The sequence below is a fragment of the Larus michahellis genome, chromosome 3, assembly GCF_964199755.1.
Source record: "Larus michahellis chromosome 3, bLarMic1.1, whole genome shotgun sequence".
Lineage (NCBI taxonomy): Eukaryota > Metazoa > Chordata > Aves > Charadriiformes > Laridae > Larus > Larus michahellis.
In genome coordinates this window covers 82,385,895-82,408,230 of record NC_133898.1, presented here as the reverse complement: position 1 = coordinate 82,408,230, position 22,336 = coordinate 82,385,895, and the positions used below count along the sequence as shown (strand labels likewise).

The 22,336-nt window shown below is 38.4% G+C and overlaps 1 protein-coding gene across 4 annotated transcripts in view; it reads right to left on the bottom strand.

Moving 5' to 3' along the window:
* The window catches only part of PDSS2 (decaprenyl diphosphate synthase subunit 2), a 121,942-nt gene that overhangs the window by 37,876 nt on the left and 61,730 nt on the right, over positions 1–22,336 (bottom strand). For all 4 annotated transcript variants that reach the window (XM_074581006.1, XM_074581005.1, XM_074581008.1 and 1 more), the window contains one exon: positions 8,253–8,451. In XM_074581006.1, the coding sequence (XP_074437107.1) occupies positions 8,253–8,451 (199 nt within the window). The remainder of the gene's footprint in view (positions 1–8,252; positions 8,452–22,336) is intronic.

Here is a 22,336-nt window from a genome sequence, read left to right as displayed (position 1 = left end):
GGAAAGCTTAACATAAGCATTAGCCTTAAAAAACCAGTACAGGTGCAAAAGGCCACTAAGGTAAAGGATGAGACTTATTTGAGGAATGCACCGATTAAGAATCAAAACAAAGTCAAGTGGTTGTAATCTCAAAACTGACGTTCACTGCAAAGCAATACAACTCCTACAGATAAAAAAGGAGACTGTTTCTAACCTATTACCACAATTACAGTTGTCTAATTTTTAGAATTCCAATTAAATTAATAAGTTAATAAGCTGTGTCACCTAACGCTCTAATTTAACTTCTCCAAAAGATTACTTTTCAAACACATAACCGCAGCCATTAAGGTGATGAAATTTTACAAATATTTAATTATATTGCCAGTTACAGTTAGCAAAAGTGGGGCTATAAGTTTACTTCTTGAAAACAAAGGCAAACGATGCACTTGCTAAGGAATTGTTCCACTGGCACAAGTATTGAAAGGGGCAATGGGAAAACCACAATGCAATATTTAGGAGATTCAGTAGCATCGTTCTACAATTTTATCATCATCATCACAAGAACTGTTACCTCTAAACACAGCGGAAACGCTAGACGAGTTTCAAGGCAGTAGTGTGAGAAAAACTTGATTACCAAGTACTGATTCCAACAGATTTTCATCTTTTATCTCTAACATACAGTATTTTTTTTTCCCCTAATATTCTTTATAATAGTTGATGAAAGTATTTAACGGTCTTTTTGCTACCAAAGGAACTTCACATGACTGTCAACAAAAATTTAGTAAATAAATCTTCTTTATTTACAAATCCAGTGTTTGAGAACATTGTGCAGAAAAAGCACGTCCATTAAATGGACATAAAGTTTGTTTGAATTACAATCTCTTATGTTTTACTTTAAGGTAAACTAAAACCAAATTTACATCTCAGAATTGGATGCAAATTAGAAAATTTTGGTGCACCCTAAAAATAACTATTCAAACAAGTAACAGTTTTCTTAAAAATTGATTCAATATTACATGTAAATCACAACGATGTAGTTCTCTCAGTACTGAAAGTGTGTTTGCGTTCTCCAATAGAATCTACACTTAGTTGTATGCCAATATTGAGTATGTATCTCAATATTTTAAAATACAACAGGGTTGCCCAAAGAAGAGCTTTATTCTGTAATAATGTAAGGCTATGTTGTCTTATGTCTTCTCATATTAGGTTAAAGGTGCAAAAACTTTACGATTCTTCCTTGGTTTTTCTTTCATTACCCAGATAAAACAGTGTTCCTTTAGTGTACTTTTCCATAAATCAGTTCATAGCTCTTTAAACTCATCTATATTTTTCAGTAGTGTCTGGTTTTGAGACACTTCCCTTTGACACTCTAAAACAGTAAATTAGAATAAAAATACTCACCAATGCAGACACTATCCTACTCCCTATCTAGTCCAGCACGCCACCATCAAACAGTGCCTCAAGGGAAGGTACAGCAAGACAGACACGATAATGTACTTCAGAAAAGCTCTTCATCCTGCTCACTAGAAAAAATTCTGAAGGTTGCTTTTCTTCATATTTTTTTTTTCTCTTGAGAACTCAACTTCACTATCAAACTTCATAACCTGGGTCTCTTAATCCAATCTGATCTCTGTCTCTTACCAAATTTATGCCTCAGCGTCACCTACCTGCTCTGTGAGCTGATTGTTTTAAAGGTACTTATCTCTAACAGCAGCTTATATTGGGGAAGAAAAAGGAAGTAGATAAGTGAGCAGAGGTGAAGAGTTAAGAATAATTAAAAATATATACACAATTTGAAAATGGTTTTATCACCAGCTTTAGTTTTCTATATTAACACTGTAACTGGGAGCAAACAGATTACTTACGGTTCTCATCTTTTCTCCATGATTTTTTCATCCTGCCTTCTCTGATCAATACAGCTACTGAATCTCAGAAGGAAAATTCAGATTAAGGGTCTCTGCTTATTTTATGTAAAATATAATGAAAATATACTTACTGGGTATTTATTTCACCAGAAAAAACAATGAAGAGTAGTTCTTTCAAAATAACTTTCATTGCTCTGCAAATAGCTCATCTCACAACTACGTTTATCAAGAAGCACCTTCTACTCACCTCAAACAAAATGAAAAGCACTGGTCTGAAGGACAGTAATTCGGACCTGTTACAAATCAGTGGCTGCTAATGGCTGCCATTACATAAGCAACAAGACATTTCACAGAATCATAGAATTGTCTAGGTTGGAAGGGACCTTTCAGATCAAGTCCAAATATCAACCTAACACTGCCGAAACCATCGCTAAACGACGTCTCTCAGCACCACGTCTATCTTTTAAATACCCCCAGGGGTGGCGATTCCACCACTTCCCTGGGCAGCCTGTTTCAATGTTCGATAACCCTTTCAGTGAAGAAATTTTTCCTAATATCCATCCTAAACCTCTCCTGGCACAACTTGAGGCCATTTCCTCTTGTCTTATCGCTTGTTACTTGGGAGAAGAGACTGAGTCCATTTCTTACAGGATTTTTGATGGTATGTGCTCTTCATGTTCTTTACACTGAGTTTTCAGTTTTGAAGAGAGGACCAGAAAACTGCCACCAATCCTAGGAATCATTTCTTTAGCCAATCCATGATTTTTAACTGTTTTAATACTTAAAATATTTTTTTTTTAATTTTTTATGTTCTTCTCTTGACATCATTCAGGAAAAGAAAAAGCCTGATACAAGTACTACCTTTCTTACATGACATTGGAAAATTAAAATTATAGAGTCTAGCTGACTCAATTCTCAAAAATGTCGATTTACATCAAAAGGGCAACTGGCATAATTCCAGAAAGGGAATACTCTCCATATCCTTCACTGGTCAGCAAGGAACTAAGTTGTTCAAGTTGAAAATGGAGCGTTCCCCATAGGGCCACAAATGATGCTACAGTAGTAGAAACCATAGTTCAAGATAAGCAGTTCTTTTACGAAGCACAGTGTACATTCAAGATTGTTGCAATAGGAAGACTTACATGAATAACTTGTTGATGTTTATGCAAACACAAGGCCTATTTTGTAAACAACACATTTATGCCTTTAGGAATACATAAACTTAACATAAGGAAATGCATCCACCACATAAGTACTACATCTGTGCTACTGTTTATTTATAAACAAATAATGCTTAATAGAACAATGCTCTATAATGTGGTCTTCTGGCAGAGCTCTGCATTGACAGACAAGATTCTTAAATTCAATTCCAAGCTTTCAGGCTATAGATTTTGAAGCGCTTCTGTGAACGGTTTAACATTCCAACAAAAGATCACGGAATTATAGTGGAGAAAAATAGAGTCATTCCTAAGATTTCAGAAAGAACTATGGAAAACACTACCGTTACATGTATTTCAGGTTTTTGGTCTAGGTTCTTCTCCCCCACCTCCCCTGCCTTTCTTTTTTCTGGGATTTTATTTTTTCTTTTGGATATGGGTTTTTTTTGTTCCTTTGTTTGTGGTGATTTTTTTTTAAATAAAAAGGGATGCCTTCCTATCTGTTTATGGAGCTACAAGCGATGCGTTTAAAGATTATTTTATAGTTTTCTTTAGTCATCAGCACATTACAGTAGGCATTGCACCAAAACGCATCATTTAATTCATCTGAAGATTTATGGATCAAAAGTGGTCACAATTACATCTTTTATGCACCCTCTCCAAAGTTTCATAAGACAACTGATGATATCCTGGGCTACATTAAAAGCAGCATGGCCAGCCAGTCAAGGGAGGTGATTCTGCCCCTCTACTCCGCTCTCATGAGACCCCACCTGGAGTGCTGCAACCAACTCTGGAGTCCCCTACATAAGAAGGACATGGACCTGTTGGAGCGAGTCCAGAGGAGGGCCACAAAAATGATCAGAGGGCTGGAGCACCTCTCCTATAAGGACAGGTTCAGCCTGGAGAAGAGAAGGCTCCAGGGAGACCTTATTGCAGCCCTCAGTACCTAAAGGGGGCTTATAAGGAAGATAGGGACAAACTTTTTAACAGGCCCTGTTATGATAAGACAAGGGGTAATGGTTTTGAACTAAAAGAGAGTAGATTTAGACTAGATATAAGGACAAAATTGTTTACAATGAGGGTGGTGAGACAGTGGAACAGGTTGCCCAGGGAGGTGGCAGAGGCCCCATCCCTGGAAACATTCAAGGCCAGGTTGGATGGGGCTCTGAACAACCTGATGTAGGTGAAGATGTCCCTGCTCATTGCAGGGAGATTGGACTAGATGACCTTTCAAGGTCCCTTCCAACCCAAATGGTTCTATGATTCTGTGATTTAGATGCTCTAGGAAGCTCCACCTATAATGCTGCACCAGGTTTTTTCCAACTTATCTCTTATATACCCTGCAAAAGCACATGATTTGATAATATTGCGGCCAATATTCACACATCATTTGCATTCAAATGTCCATATGACGTATCTGTCTGACAGGTGACAAAAATCTCAATGCTTGTTACTTTTGCTATGTTTGTATCTGAACGCCACCCTAAAAATATTACGAGAGGTGAAGGCTACTTAAGCAGAAATCAAAGGCAAAACTAACATTTTTTGCTACCAGAGTCAAAGAAGCGCTTCCATGCAACGAAACTCGCTGTTAGCAGTTTCATGCCCACATCCTCGGCCAGGCAAAGCGAGAAAACAAATGTTAAAGATATGTTACCTTCAGATGGCAACAAAGAACCGACCCTTAAACATATCCTTTTACATTTCTTAATAATTTATTCATGTACTTATTTAAAACTGTATATGGTCACATATCCCACAACATAGGCACACATCATTTTACTTTTCCATCTCTCCCACCATCTACATGTTTATGATGATTTTTACAAATATCTTATTGCAATCCTAGTATCGAAACACTGCAACTTCAAAATGAGAAAGCCTAACAAAACAACCCCATCATGCCATATAAACACACCCCAGTCCAATAAATCAGCACATTACCAGGCATTACTGTGCTGTCATTTAAGGAGCAAAAACTAACCATGCCCTTCCTTGGCAAAGGCGTGCCACTCCTATACCCACTGCTGATGTACCAGTTACTAAAAGATTCCTCTTTGGGCTCAATTCTGTTCTAAAATCTATGGATTAGCAATGTCCAATCTACTACAGGATATGGTTCTGGAGTAAGGTTATACCCATATTATCTTCAATCAACAAAAGAATTTAGCCGAAGAAAAGCCACCATCCAAAATACAAAGCAGACAAAAAAAAAGGATAGTTTATATAAGGTGATTAAAAAGTTAACATGAATGTACAGAAAAATTTTAAATCCATGTGATCTGATCAATTTAATGCTTTGCAGCTGTAAACGTTTTTGAAGAAATTACTGTTCATTTTAAACAGTTTTTATTATCTAAATAAACTGCCACTGTTACAAAAATGCAGCATGCAGTTGCATCTGCCCTTCAGTACTTTATTTTAAGCCTCAGTCAATATCAACTTTGAAATCATAATTAATGTCTCAATTTCACAAAGTAGAAAATGAGAATGCTTCCTTCTGAATTATTATGTGTGTTCAAGCAACAAAATTTTTGATTATTTTATAATACCACAACAGCAGAATTCATCTTACCGGAGGCTTCCTAACTGAGATTTCAAGAAATTTTTAGTCCTTGTACCTCAGATATTTAAAAAAAACCCCAAAACATCGCCCCCAAGCCCTTCTTTTGCCTAACTTTAGCAAACGTATGAGAAGTATGAGCACTAGTTTAAAAGAAACCCCCCAAAACACAAGCCCTGAGCCTTGAATCTTGTTAACATTGTTGCAGCTATATTCTACAACAGTAGCAAGAAGAGGAAAATTACTACGAATTAACAACAATTCCTATATTTAATGTTATTTAAAAATCAAAGTGTTACCTAAGGCAATTACCTTGCAGCCTTTTAATATCTACAGGGAAAAGCCTAAGGGAAAATAATTGACTTTGCTAATTTTACCCTTGGCAATTATAAAATAGCTCTGCATTTCATTACGACTACAGAATTTCACATCTAATTGTCAGCCCCGAGAGAAGCAGAGAGATAAATGCATCATACACAAGCTTAGACAAGAGTTTAACAGCACAATAAAATTATCTTGGTAGCCGTGGTTTCGGTTAATGTTAAAGCCCCCTTTAGTTTAAATTGTGGTCTGTACAACAGCTATGCATGTCTACAGAGGTTATAGCCTACCGTGGTCCAGTCCCACGTACCATATAACGCTGCTCATTTCATTAGCCAATTTGCTGAGCTACCAAATAAATGCCACGATAAAAGCAGTACTGTGATTTTTACTTTTTACATCAAAGAAAACAAAACATTATGAAGGAAAAAAGTCACAGTTATTTCACACTGCTGAAAAACAGATGCCAGATTTGAAAATTCATCATTTACAAAAGAATAAATACAGTATGTTTAAATCATTGCACCTGTCAAGAGATTTCTATAGCTTGTACTTCAATTTTTCTAACTTTGCTAGTAGGGTTAGACGTATGAAAAAGAATAATTTACTAAGTCAATCAGTTTCCATAATGGCATCCCACTTATCGTATGTAGAAGCTATGAAAGTATTTAGATGTCAGAAAAATGAAAAAAAGTGCTAAAATGTTTTGGCAGAATTTTCCGACATGCAGTATAATGATGCTTTAAAAAAAAAAAGAAGTAAAAAAAAAAAAAGTATTTCTCTGCACTTGTGCTTCATTTCACTGTAGGCTTGTTTCCTGGCAAGTCTTCAGGGATTATACGTTGCTGCTGCAATACGTAATGGTGTACTAAACACAAAGTAATAGGTGCTACATTTTATAAATGTTTCCTCTTACGTTGAAACAAAAAATGGATGTAGGGTTAAATCTTTTGGTCTGTCTTGAGAATCTTACTAAGTACTAAAAAAAATAAATAATGGATACAAATCAACAATAATTAGTAAAATCAAGTGCACCCCATTTTGGTTATGGCATGACTAAAATTTTGCACTATTTAAAACTTTTTTTTTAATACTTACTCCCAGTTATCGCCATACTGGCTTAATCCACTATTCCAGCAGATTGACATCTAATTTTCTGTCTCTTCTCCTGAATCTCTGTTCTATGTTACAAAATGACACCGCTTTTGAGAGAAACTGTCACACTCACAATCAAAGCAGTACAAAAATACCCAGCTACCATCACAAGGAGCTTTAGCACGAGAATCTAAAAACAATAGACTCTCTAAGTTCAGGATTAAAACTATGTTGGTTGTTGAGAACTGCACACACGACAAACATTTATTTTACATGACGATATGGCAGTGATCTTCAGATATATAAAAAGTACCCCTACAAAGAATTGTTCTCTGTTTCCACTGGAACGGCACACTTAGCTCTTCAGCCATACACGTAGTTAGGCATTACACCAGACTGCACAGGGACGCCCAGGAATCTCTCTCCACCGCCAGAGATTTTAAGAACAAGCTAGACAAACACACGTCAAGAATGATTTGGTGTAGCTGATCCTGTCCGGGGAAAAGAAGAACCAACTGCAGAGATGATCTCTTAAGGTCTCCATCAGTCTCATTCATACATATATACAATTCGTTTGTCATGGAAAACGTTTCCCTGTAAAGTTTCAAACAGTTTGGGTGAGCAGCTGGATCGCAGCTGCCCTTTAGAAGCCAGTACATCCATGCTAATAGGGCAATGCAATACTCAGGGGAATCCAAATGCCTAACAAAATAATTTTATTAAGAGTAAAAAGTCACCTGAGCACTGTGTAGAAAAAGAAAGGAATTTCCTAAAACAGATAAACCTTTCACAAAATGCAAAGTAAAACAAAATAAGAAAGCAAACATGTCTCCAGCTGGCAGTCTGCCAGATGTGTTGTAGTCCGACATGTCATGAGGATGCCACTGCACATACGTTAAATTCACCAAATTAACCACTCATCCATTACTACCTATGGCTGCACTGCTTCAGAGTATATACTAGAGGCCTCAACACAGTAATTCTGTAAGACAGTGGTAAACATAGAATCATTTAGGTTGGAAAAGACCTTTGAGATCATCGAGTCCGACCGTTAACCTAATGCTGCCAAATCCACCACTAAACCATGTCCCTAAACATGTTTGCAGCAGCAGCAGCCTGTCAATCCATCTACAGCTATAAGTATGCTGATTTTTAAAGGATGTTCCATATATACATACATACCATAACTGCTGATTTTTTAAAGGACCTCTTTTTCGGAAGACTCACTAATAGTTACTTGCTATGGCTGTAGAAGAACTGTTTTCTTTTTACCTTGGTATTCTGCAACTGCGCAAGGCTTGTGCAAGCATTTGCTAGAAGAAAATCTCCACTCAAAACAGCCATTTTATTTCCAAATTGCATATCCTTCAGCGGGCCATCGCAGGACTTGAGCTCACCAATATTTACTATCCCACGATGCACCAGAAAGGCAGTGTGGATCAGTTCTGTAATCTCGGCCAGACTTCTTTGACTGAAAGCAAAGAAAAAGTACAATTATTTTTGATGCTATGAATAAAACTTAGATTCTTAGGGGGGGAAAAACCCAACCACATGTGCTAAACAGATATTAAATGAATTATCGTGTCTCTTCCATGTACTTTTAGAAGCCACAACCGGAAGGTGTTAAGCACAAAGAGCTTTCACTAAGTATTTCCAGGTAAGCTGCAGGTACCACAGGTTCCATTTGGAGGGACTCTGCCCTTTGTTTGAATTTTTTCACAAAATAAAGGTAAATAATCAATACAGTCCTCGTGGCGCTTTCTTTTTTTGTTTTGTCTTCTAGAAGCTTGAGGGACACTGACATGAAGAAAATGCCAAGCAGAAAGTACTGATGGGAAGGAACAAAGGACACATCAGCAGGGGAGTTGCGAGCAAGCCGATCTGGACACCTTAAGAATGCTGCAGTCAATGACTGCTCAAACTGGAGTTAAACTAATAACAGGATACCTTGCAGTTCAATGATACCAAGGCGGGAGGGTGCAGGGCGGAGAGGGGAAACAGCTGAACATTTTAAAGCTGCGTACTAATGATCTTGCACTGGTTGTTTTAGACAGAAGAAGAAAAGGTCATTGTCCGGCAAAGGGGCAGACCCAATTTTATTTAGGTAGGTTTACAAATCACTTCTTATTCCAACAGACAGTGTGCTACATTCTGAATTTAGGGGTTTCAAATCCCTGTGAGAGCATGGCCACAGAGGTTATCGCATAGAGGCTTGCCCTCTATTTCTTTTCATTTTTTGGAAAAGGCATGAAAAGAGTCATTAGCACAGCCTTCTCTTCCCCTCCTCCTGCAGTTCAACCCTGTAGCCCCCGACAGTTAGTGACTGTCACTCCAAGGAGCCCAGAGAATGTCACCTTAGCTCAGAACTACGGCAGGGGGATGAACAGTAACAACTGAACAGGGACAATGGGAGCGGGGAACAGAGCAACGCACTGGAGCATCCTCTTAACACTGCAAACCTAGACACACACAGACCCCCCTCTCCTGAAATCTTCAGCACATTCACATCTTTTCTGACTCAAGCAGTTCCCCTCTTGTCATGGAGACTTCACATATGAGCAAAACTGCCCTCAACTAGACAGACGACTAAAAGGCCTCAAAGTTCAAATTAAATTGCGACCTAGTACAAAGGCACATTATGCTCCCTGAGCTTATTCGAAAGTGGCCAAGCACTGATTCACTGAGTACCTAAACTGCTCCATACTTTCATGTAACTGCTGATACAAGCTCAGGTTAGATTCTGCCTCCATGCTGGCATAGTACTGAGTAAATTGTTTCCTCTGGACAGTGCACGTGTGTTGCAACTGCCCCCGGACGATATTAATCTAAAGTAACCTTCTGCCCCAGATCAGAACATTTGATCTGCGAAGAGCCCCAGCAGCAACTGTTTCAAGGCCAGTGATTCGTGCCAATTAGCAAGAGAGAAGAGCCAGTAGAGCCACACAGCCTGGGCAGGCATGCAAAAGGGAGATGAGATGGGGGGGGGAGAGGATAAACAGAGCTTCCCAACGTATTTTGTCACACACACAAAACCTAAGCTGTTTTAAAAGTTGCCTTTATAAGTCACAATTTTTGCTCCATCCAGAGAAAAACAATCTGAAAACAAAACAGCTAGCCACTCTCCATGTAGACAACAAAACTGGAGGTTGATGCTGTTTTTCAAAGAGGTGAGGGAGAAACGCACAGAACCCACAGCCTCAGTATTGTAAGCACGCTTGGCTCGGCTCTAACAAAGGGTTAATAAAATTTCAAGCTCGGAGAAAAAGACTAACAAGACATCCCGATGCTCCTGCTGTCATTGTCAGGGCAGCCCTTGGAGGAAATGTCCATATCAATTCGGTTTATCAGATGGACAGCTGATCAACATTAAACAGACTTGCTCTGGGCAGATTGAGCCGAGCTACCTGTTATGAATAGCAATGAGAGCCCTCTGCTCCCCGCTGCCGAGCTCTGCCATTTCCGACTGCCGCAGATCCCAGGACATATGGGGATCCCTAGTGACGAGCACATAAAGCTGCAGCTAACTCAAGCGACGGCTCATTTCCCCCAGCTGAAAGCAGGCATTAATATCCCGAGGAGATCAGGCCCGCCTCTGTGACCCCCAACTATTGAAGCAAAACAACGACTGTCCTATTTCTTCATTTAATAAGCTTTTAATGAAGGAAATCAAAATCCCCTCTTTGACTTCAGCATCGCTCTTCATGAAAAGGTTACACAAATACATCAGTGTCGTGCTTTCCAAATGCTCAGGATCTGGATGTTTTCATTTCTTTTTCTATAATCTGTTTGTTCTCCAAACGGTATTCATATTATCCGTGCTAACGAGAGAACCATATTAGGCAGATAATCTGCGTCTAATTCTGATCTTATACACTGCTCTTCCACCCTCTCTCTCTAGCAAACTAAAAATCTGAGAACCAAAGCTATTGCAGAAATCCCAGGCAATAGATTTCTTAATGCTTTTTGCGATAACCCCCATAATACCCAGGCACAACTAAGAAGTCCACAGTGCTGCTACGGATACAGGAGGGTTCTTTACATGACTTTGTAAAGCTAAAGCATACAGCAACCACCCCCCCGCCCACTGTTATGAAGTTGCTACTGAATGGCTAAAGCAATACTATATACAGCTTTCTCAATCTGAAACACAATTCAGTGATTAAATAATTCTGTATTTGAAAGCAGCTAATCCCAAAATGTAAAAAAAAAAAATGTTTATGCAATGCTGGACTTACAACAGCATATGACAGAGTACAAAAGCAGAAACAACAGGGCAACAGGATTAGGAACTCCTACTGCTTCCATCCTGTTCTTGCTCCAGAGCTCACCTTCACACAACAAAGAAGCGGTTGCCACAAGAATTACTTACATAGCAAGGTAGTACTGAGAAAACAGTCAACATTTTCAAAACACACAAAGTCTCCAAATGGAAGCAGGCTAAAAATAAGGAATGCTTTTTCACCAAATGCCAAAATACTTCCATCTGTCTTTCACAGCCTTCACCACTGAAGCAAGAACTCCCTGCAAACCATCACCAACTGCCCCAGAGACTTCATGTACAGACATCATGTTTCAAGAGATGACACCAGTTTGAGCTCTACATGTCCCTTAATCTCCTTTCCTTTCTCCCCTTCCAAAAATCAACCTACATGCAGTAATGTCATTCCAAAGAGAGTGGTACAGAAGCTTGGACGGTACCAGGGAGACCTTACTAAAAACTTTCGATGGGTCACAATCAAACGGGTACAAGTTCCACTGTTAGGTGCATTATTTAAGCAAACTTAATTGTGAAATATAGCTCTCCTGCCTTCTACCCTCTCAACCAAGAGAATCCCAGAATCATTGAGGCTGGAAGGGCCCTCTGGAGGCCATCCAGTCCAACCCCTCTGCTCAAGCAGGGCCACCTAGAGACAGTTGCCCAGGACCATGTCTAGATGGCTTCTGGATATCTCCAGGGATGGAGACTCCACAATGTCTTTGGGCAGCCTGTAAACAGGACAACAGGACACATTGTCTCATTACCATTTTGAGCCAATTACTATCTATGACTTCAGTGAATACTTTTCCCCCCTCTTCCAGCCTTTGATAAGATCCTCAGGCTTGTTCTTGGCTCTTTTCTTCTTTTGCTCTACTCCATGAAAAATCTGAATTTACAGACTTTTCTTGCCTGTGGGGTGTAACAGAGAGCAGCATGGAAGCAGCAGTGTTTTTCTGCGCTTGACTCCTTGTTCCTGCAAGTTTAGTACCAGTGTAACTAACCTAAATCTCTGTAAAATGCTTGCTATAAAGTATCCCTTAGGTTATGAGCTCCTCAAGCTGTAAATGTCATCCTGGAAAGTACAAAGAAAACACTAACTTCAGGAGTAATTAAAAAACTCTTCAGCAAGGTCAATTGGAGCTTTATTGACTCCAGGACTGTGAAACACCAGCTTGCAGGAAGGTACTAGACAAATGTAAAATTAAGTAATATAGACATCCTGCAACAAGAAAAACAAGTGCAATTTCTGTTCTTCCTCTTTGCTCCCCTCCCCCAATGAAGTCACACCGATCATTGACATTCAAGTATATTTTGGTGAACTTTGATAAACTGATGAGAATACTTCAAGAAATCTTTTATATCTGCCCTTATAAACTACTGCAGTAGCTGCAACATCCCGCTGCTGCGACGGCAAAGTAAGGAAAACAGGTTTTGCAGAAACCCCACACTCATACAGGCACCACATCTAGAGAGAAAAATAAAGAACTAATGAAGAAACTTTGTAAATATGCTTCTATCTCAAAACATGCATGTCACAATTTTGTTTTGGATTAAAATTTACTATTTGTCTGCCTGGGAGTCTGCCTCATCACAGCATCACTGTTACTAATGGTCTTATGGAGACGAACATCTCATGCAGAATTCAACACAAATTTTAAAGCCTACACAAAACTGTATGAAACGGTAAGGGGGACTGGCAAAATATTGAAACAAAATTCCATGGAATCAAAATAGGTTTTGATAGTAAGTTTCCTATGCAGCTTCTTAAAATTAATTTTGTAGTGTTCTCTCCTGGCATCCTGAATATCCTCTTTGTTGTTTGTGTTATCTTTAAGGACTTGCAGCAATGAAACATTAGCCAGCACAATCTCTTTAAGAGTTCTTAGAGGTGACTTCAGTCCCTAATTTCAAGTCCTACTCTAAAAAGAAATAATAGCATTTTGCAAAACATATGATCAAATAGAAACATTAAATAGCACAATTGTATTGCTGTGAACAAAAGAGTACTTCAGCTGAAAAACTCCTCTGCAATATTTGCGATGGAAACTCAAGCTCTCAGTAACCGCAAGAAAACTTGAGTCAGTTTACCTTTTCATTATCAGCTAACCGTCAGAAATATACTGACCCTCTCAAAGGATGATAGGTTATGCAAAGAACCATTTAATAATTTAAAATGTTAATAGTTGACATAATATTTCGCATTAATAGACCAAAGACTTAAGTGAGCCGCTAGAAACCATATTCTAAAATTTTCAGCAATGGAAGCAACTGCAATGAACAAAGACAACGGAACTGATAGATCAAAAATTCTTCAGGAACTTTTATCATTGACCCTTTAAAATGACTAACAGTATACACCCAAGATTTGAACATTTTCTCTGTGACTGTCAATCCATTAGTTTCCCTTCAATACACAAAGGATTAATTTGTAATTAGTTGTAAAGCCTTACATCAGGGATTTTTAAAAAAATAAATACATTAAAAAAATACCAGCATCCATTCAATTTTAGCGACAACTATAATAATCTACATATACCTATGAATCTGAAAAATGAAATAATTCCCTAGTGGAAAATTAATGTATGAAAAAGCATTAACTAAAGAATTAAGTAATAAAACCTTAAGCACTGACAATGTATTGGGCAGAACTTGCCCAATTTTTTTTTTTTGTGACCAATGAACAGAAAGAAAAGCCTTTGGAAAGACAAAGAGGTATATACACTAAATTCATGTTCATCCAGAATGGTCGTAGTGCTGCCCCATGATAACCCACTCAGTTTCGCAGCAAGAAAGGGCTGGGATTTTTACAGTTCTTTTTTCCATTCACCTTGCTAAGTCAGCGCCATGGTTAATAAAACCACGATTAAAGGAACGCTGCAAAGTAAGTAACGAATAGCATTATGGTGATGGAAACTTATTCTCATCTTCCGTATATAGTCTCTTTTATGAGAAGTTAAAGAGCGGGGAAGGTGTTTAAACTAGTCAACATGCATGGTAGGCGCTGCGGTTTCACTAACAGCAAACACATTCACCATCAAGCAGCAGACTTAAGCACAGCACCAATTATTCATTGCACGATCATGACTCGTGTTATCTGTTATCCAGCAGAAAGTATCTACCCACTGTTATCCTTTAACAAGGTCAGAGACTAAGACTTCTGTAGTTCCTCCTCTCTTGGTCACTAAGCTACTATACAGGCATCTTCCACCTCACAGATAAATGAAGCTGAAAGACATCAGTTCTATGAAGTTTACTGAGTATGCTGTTTAAATGCATTCCTGTCAATCAATTTATTTTTAAACTGGCTACATATCTTACCTCTTTCATCTCCTTCCCTTCTTAGCATCACAAAATTTTTCAAGTAAAACTTCTACCCATATTCCTTCATGTACTTTTCCTTCTTTATTCTTGAAAAGATCTTGCATTTTCGTTTATCTCCCCCACCACTGAATATCACTTAATTCCCCCCCCCCCCCAATTTGTCTCAGTAAGCTCTTCCCTCAGCCCATTATAGGATTTGAAAATGTTTTTTGGTTTTTAGTTCACTTGAATTCAGCAAGCCAGTTTCCCTAAGTGTTGTGGGTGGTCAGTGGGGGGGAGAGGGGCACTAGAAGGCAGGCTCCTGTTCCTTTTATTAATGTAGGAATTATGAAGAAGAATTCTGTCAATCTTGGCTTCACTGATAATTTAGGTTTATCACAGAACCACCAATTCCCCCTTTGTACTCCAGACAGCAATGTGAAACTTAACCAATTCGTATCAGTTTCCAACTAGTGCCACTGATGTGCAGAGATGGCCACCACTGTGTCACTACAGTGTAGCCAGGAGCCCTCAGCCTTGGAGCCAGCTGCCTGCACTGAACTGCATCATCACCGGGCAAAACGAAGCCCTAGAACTGGAGAACTTCAGGGTCTGAAAGCTCTGCCTGCCCTACTCCTATATTTGGTGTCAGCGCCCAGCACAGTAACAGCGATCACAGCCTACAGCACAGCGCATCTTTCTTGTGCTGGATGGCACCATCACAGCAATTCACCTTTCAAAGTGCTCAGGCTAAAAGAAAAATATTCCCAGCCTGGAAGCAAAAGCATCAATTCTGGGAAGCAGGCAGGAGAATCTAGACAAAGACCTGGTAAGAATCACTACCCCACATTCAGTTTGGAAAAAAAGAAAAAAAAAGTGTTAATCAGAGAAGCCAGCAGAAGAATACCACCAGAATCAGTAAGTCAAACTGATGTTTTCCAGGACTGAGAGGCAGACGTGCAGGCTGGGACCAATAAAGAAGATACCATCAAGAGGAAGCCTTAACAGTAAGAAGTAGCTCGTCATTGCAAGATCTAGAAAATCAGTGATAATCCAGAGTGAACTGATGAGGAGCAGGTGGGCTGGGCTGACAAGGTAAGAATCCAGACACACTTGCCATAAAGACAGTTCTTGTCACATTAGGACTTTTATAGCAAGAAGAACTATGTTTACAGGAGGGCTAGCTAGCTTAACTAATCAAACCAGAGGAAAAAAACCCCAAGAGTATTCCTGAAGATATGAAGAAAAAAATTAACAAGATACCTGGAGAAAGAGATTTCTTGGATTACTTGAACACTGATGCTAAGAAACCAAGTAATAAAAATTGGAGCTACTCATTTATAAGCATATTGTCAAATTTATTAAAATTTGGCATTTTTAAAGTCACGTACCGTAATTCCCATTTTAAAAATCACTGGTTATCCCTATGGGAAGATTCACATTTCCCAAATGAAGTAAAGCTGTCAAATTCAATATTGTCTTTTTATAACGCAATTATAAAGACTTAAACTTCTAACAAATAAATACAAGTTTAAATTCTATTTGATGTTCACTATAGATTATATTAACAGCTATGTAGACCTTATCAAATACTACATCAAATCATAGCAAGAGCTAAGATGTTTACTTCTTTAAAGAGTTACTTCTCTCATTTTGTAAATAACGATGCTGATATTACATGAGAATACTGAATACTCCAAATAATGCATATCAGCAATATAATGTCACTATCTTGAATTTCTAAAAAGAAATTTCCTACCTCAAGAAATGTAGCATGCAACTTGAATTCTCTAGCAAATTTTAATTTGTTACAAAAAGTTCATATCAGAACTAAAAATTTAGGTACAAGTGTTATATGAACACAATATAATCAAAACCATAGCACTATACAAACATTCTTTATAAATATGACGTATAATATTCAGAAGCATATAATATTATAGATAAGCAAAATTTATTATAGATAAGCGATACAATATTATAGATAAGCAATAAGCTGGAATCAGTTGGATAAATTAATCAGAAAAATGTGAATACTTTTTGGAAACTATTCAAGAATAGCCACAATTCACCTGCTAAAAAGACTAAGTTGATTAAAAGCAAAACAAAAAGACAAAAAAGCATGGCTTAGACAACCGAATCAGCTATAATTCCTTCCCTCTCTAGCTCAAACAAATGGGAAAACTGATAGCAAAAAATGCAAATCAGAGAAACTAGGCAAGGAAGAAAACTGATAAAGGAACGAACGAGAAAATGCAGAGATGGACAGGAAGCTGGGCAAAGGCAATTTAAAAAGGACATACTAGAAAACCCTCAAAGCCAAAAAGAATTTTAAGAACTGCATCGGTCCATTAGGTTAAGGGTGAGCAGTAACATAACACCACAAAGGCAAAGGATTTTAGAAAGCCTGTTATGTTTTTAAGCAATATATTTACACAACCAGATATTAATATCTTCTAGCTCAGTAGTGAATAATAATGCTCGTGAACAGCAGTGGTGCTTAAGATTTTATAGTCAGTTGGTCCAGAGAACTTGCACTCAGGAGGGAAGGCAACAGAAAAGGAATGACACAGCTGATAAGCAGCAAAGAGGATGAATCATCCTCAATACAGAGTCAACTGAGCTGGTTCAATATGCTTTACTTAAGTAAAAGTATGCATTGCAAAAAAAGATCAGTCAAAAGATCTCAGCTAGGATTACAGAAAGCAGACCATATACGCACAGGATTAGGGACTCTTTCAGGAAGAAAACACTGAAGGTTTGGAAAAGGGCGGAAGGAGGGTGAAGGAACAGATCATCCCAAATAATTAGTTAAAGTACAGGATACAACTGTCGTCAAAAAAGCTAACAGGATCCACTGATGATTTAAAGGAAGAATACCAGTAGTGTGTTCTGTCAACCCTGGGTTTCTGACGCCAGTAAAAATAATTACTGGTAAACTTCATTCAGGAAGAATTTGGCAAAGCAGGAAAAAGTTTAGAAAAGGGTCACACTAGCAATCAGAGTAAAATAAAACATACAAATTGAGAAACTAAACCTGTTTAATATACAGAGAAGGCTGATATTGAATCTGTAGATTGACTCAGTCACAGCCATTTAAAGAAGGTTTAAGTATCTACACTACAGGAAAAAAATAAAAATCAAGATAAGAAAACAGTGAGATTATCAAGCAAAGATAAAATAAAATCCAGTAGCTTGAACCTAAGCAAATCCAGAGAGGACTAAGGTGAAGGCACTTGCCAAAATCTATTATGAAGAGTAACGATGCATTCTCCAACAATGGCACAACTGAAGGCAATATCTGATGAAATCCTATTTAAGCAGAAGTATTAGACCTGATTAAAGTTGGGGAAATCCCGTGGCCTGTTTTATATTGCCAGCCAATCTGACTGTCAAAATGATGTCTCTTCGTTATTCATGTATTCATGAACCATAAAGCCAAGGGAAGGAAACTTTTCAGAAAATAAACAAAAGAACTTAGATTTGGCAGCAGTTAATGTCGGTCCCTGTATCTGAAAACTTACTATTGGCCAGCAGCCCGTTTTCTTTTAAGGAGGTATAGATGCTTTCAGCACTGGGATTTGCAAATGCATTTATTTCAGTCACCTTATTCGGGAGACATATCAAACCCACAGCCACTTTTGCCCATTACCATCAGCTCCCATTCCCAGCGCAGAGCATCCAAAGCCACCAGCAGGCTGGAAATCACAGCTACAATGAATTTAATTCTATCTTACATCACGTAGAGCATAAACATTTCAAAATTCATTTTAAGCAAGTTTTGCAAGAGGAAACAACCTACATTCAGGATTCACGTCTGTCTACACATTTAGGTATCTACATTGGTAACGCAATGTATTTGGCGCTGTACTAACCTGGGAATACATACAAGTATTCCCACAAAAAACAGGAGATAAAGAAAAACAGTGACCATCTACAGAATTATTTTATGTATATAAGGGTGTGTATTTTACCTAAGTATACATATTTTCTTTAATTACAGTTTTCCATATAACCATTAGGGGGTTCTAGCCATGCAAGTCACATTTAATAAAGGCAGCATGTCAAATAAGAGTTGACAATTACAGGCTATATCAATACACATTATGCCAGATGGTAATGAGCCATACACAAAGGGCCAGCCATCCAAAATAATCACACCATTTTCCACAGAAATGTTGAAGAGGTTATGGTTTATTACACAGTGCTCATTAGATATACAGTGGCAGCATTAGCAATTTTTCCTTCATTTGTGTCTCATTTAAGACTCTGCCCCCACAAGCTCATTCAAATTAGTACACAAGGTTAAAATCATTATGGTCAGAGGAAAAAAAAAATTAAGTTGTATTTTTATTTTACAGTAATGGTGGATCAAAGGTCCCTGGAATCTATTATTCTCTCAACTATTATCTAACACAGGATACTAAAAAGAATGAAATTCACTGTCATTTGCCATGAAGAAAGATAGCCTATTTTAAATGAGCAAACTCTATATTATTTCATTAATAACACTAAGTGAAAACAACAGTTAGGCTGTGACACAAAGTGACAAAAGTCATAAAACTGGAAGTTGAAACTGAACTTTCAGCCTTGGCTTTGAACTTTCTCATCTGCTTTTCAATTTGCTGCTTTAACAGCACGGAAATATTTAAGTGTCCAAAAGGCAACTCATCCTTCACAGCAGGTTGGAAAAAGAGTTTTCTCAAATAACCAGGGTGCCATCTCTGAGAAAACACCTATAAGACATGATTTAAAGTACCTTTCTACCCAGCTGCATATGTTGACTTCCAGCTAGAAAATGCCTGTTGGAGACATTTATTTTCCTGCCTTTCTGTGTTTATAGGAGGTACGTGGGTGAAGAGATGTAATGGGGCAAATGTGAGTATTTGTCAGCACAAGCAAGCATACGTTTATTGCTTAAAAACATGCCAGTGTCCCCCAAACTCCAAGCAACGGTCAGCATTTGGAAGTCAAAAAGACTGCGAGAGAGGGGAAGGACTTGAGCACTGGACGTGCCACCTGACAACACGATGCAGAAAACTGGCTTTTCAGTCCAAGCTCCTCTTTTGAAGCATGCAGAGCATCACTTGGAAATCTGGGTCTTGCATCAGGCAACCAGCCGGCTCACGAGACCAGGGTGTCCTTACACCTCCTTCCCCGACCGCTCCTGCTGAGCTACTCTGCCGTTACACAAAATGCTGAATTATTCATTCAGCCAGATGGCAAGAGAGTGAAAAAAAAGTCAGTCAGTCTCCAGGAGATTACAGAAGAGAAAGGTGGGACACCTGGACTCCAGTTCCTGCTTCACAAACTTACTGGGAGGGAAACAACATTACATATTTGGGCACTCCTGACCTTGGCATCCTACATCCCTGTATGAAGAGAATTCTGAAAATTCAGAGGAGTACTGGGTATTTGCATCCTTTCAAATACTTGAGGAAGTCAAGCCCGGACTTCCTGCAGCCTCGGTTAATGCTTAGTCAGTGGCCAAAGAACACGGAGCAGTGTTACCAGCACATCTCCAGCTTGGGAATCCCACCTAGATATTTTTCTAGTTAAACTAGCCAACAAATCTTATCTGTGTTGTGCAACTGTTTGAAAGATAAAAAGCATATTTAATAGGGTCTTTAAAAAAAAAAAAGCTTACAAAATTAAGAATTCCACTAATTCCAGGCAATGCAAGTCTATGACAACTGAACAGGTACTCTGATAACTACATAGAGCAAACAGTTTTCTATCAACGACAATATTTTGCATCAAGTTCGTTCTACTACCTGCCATTTGTACACTTCATTTTATTACTGACAAAAACTACTTATCCCAACAAGGTGGCACTTTTGCAGGCAGACACCAGCAAACATGAAACAAATACGAAACCTGCGCAATGTATCTGAGCAAGCCCACCTCTGCGCAACTACCAGAGGTTCTAGAAACAACAGAACCACCACTGTTTCCTTAAAACAGCAGTACTACATGTTTAAAAAAGGAAGGTGAAAATGAGACATTTGAACCTGGTTAGGGTGGAAGAAGAGCAAGCCAAAAGAAGAGTTTAAAATGGAGCTAGCATAAAGGTGGTCTTTTCGGCTTACTGAAGTGAGCAAGTTGCAGCTATTGTAAACAGGAGTCTAAAAAGGGCAAGACAGGAGGTGATCAAAAGCTTTGGCAACAGCTGCTGTAGCACGGCCTTGGAAAAATGGGATGGTAGGATATACAATGCAAAGGAAGACAGTAAGACGCAGAACTGAATAAGGCATGTTGATGAAAAAACTCAAAAGATGAGGTATGAACTAAAGGATTAATTTGTGGATTGGATGACAGCGTTGTCACCAAAGCAGAAATCAAAAGGAACACGACGATGGAGAAAAATCACATATTTTGTTACGGAAATGACCAAGATTCATTCCCTTATGACAGCAGCGTGTGTCAGCCAGACTGCTTATGGAACAAGCAGACACCACGCAGGACACCCACCCATCCAGGATTACCCAGACTTGCTCTATATGCCCTCAACAATAAGTATCCTCCAATTATATCTCATGCATCTATTCCGTAACACATTTCACATCACGGTTTAAAAATCGTTTTGACTATTCTGTGTTTAATTTAAATATTAAATATTTAAATACTTGCACTGAAACCAACTGCAAGGATAGGAAGGGAAATAAAAGGTCTCACTTGCAGGTAAATAGAAGAAACAGGCTACTAACAATTAATTTTATGGCCATACTTTCTCTTACCTTATATTAGTTGTTTCTCAGCCCTCCAAGACTTTGAAGCATGGCTATCATTTTATTTGCAATGACTATGGGAGACGGTTTGAACCAACATAACAGAAATTCCCATTACTGTGGACTGTCAACTATGCAGAGACCGCCAGCATGACTTATCACTCCAAGTGTTTCTCTGAAATATCTCTGAAGAGTTTGTCTATAATTGTATTCAATGTAGCTGAAAGTTAAGGTGCAGTAACCTTGACATTAAAGCTCTGCTACTAATGACACTTGAAATACACAGAACCTTTTTATGCGAGAGAAAAGAAGGTAACCTTTTTTATGCAGTGAAGAATGAACACCTGATAAATGAGCAGTCCTGTTACGAGAAAAGATTGTTCATATGTCTAACTGCACAGGAAAAAGGCATTAAAAAATACAATGTGAATCACCAGAATAAAGTGCACCAGATAGGGTAGTGGGTTTATTTTATGTATACAAATATATATATATATTTATCATGCTTATATAAAACATACTGTATATTCCAAAATATCAATAAATATCCAACTCATAGAGGAAAAAAACCTCAAAAACATATACTGCTTGCACAACCACAGATACCCCATACTACCAAGGAAACCTGCCTTATTCCTAACAGCTGTAACTGCATTTATGTTAGTCAGCAATTAAAAGTATAGTTAACACACCTGCTCTCCTTTCCCCTCCTGAACTTTCAGTGTTCAGAATTGGATAGGGACATTAATACCATATATTAAAATGGTTTATTATAGGAATGATTTTGCTTTTCGCAAAGCAGAAGTATGCAGCAGATGGATATTGCCTGACAAGTACAAGGAATGAGACTAATAGCTAAAGGGAGACGGCAGACTTCTCGGAGACCTTGCCCCTTACACCAGGTGTGTTGACAGAATTGCCAGCAGGGAAAGGATAATAAACCTTTTGGAGCAAGGCAACGACTGCTGCTTCTGGGACCATATCAGCATAGTAACAAGCATTTGGTGCTGTTGACGTCTGCAAAGTTTTATCGTTATTATTAGTATATATTTTATGCAAATGGAGTATCG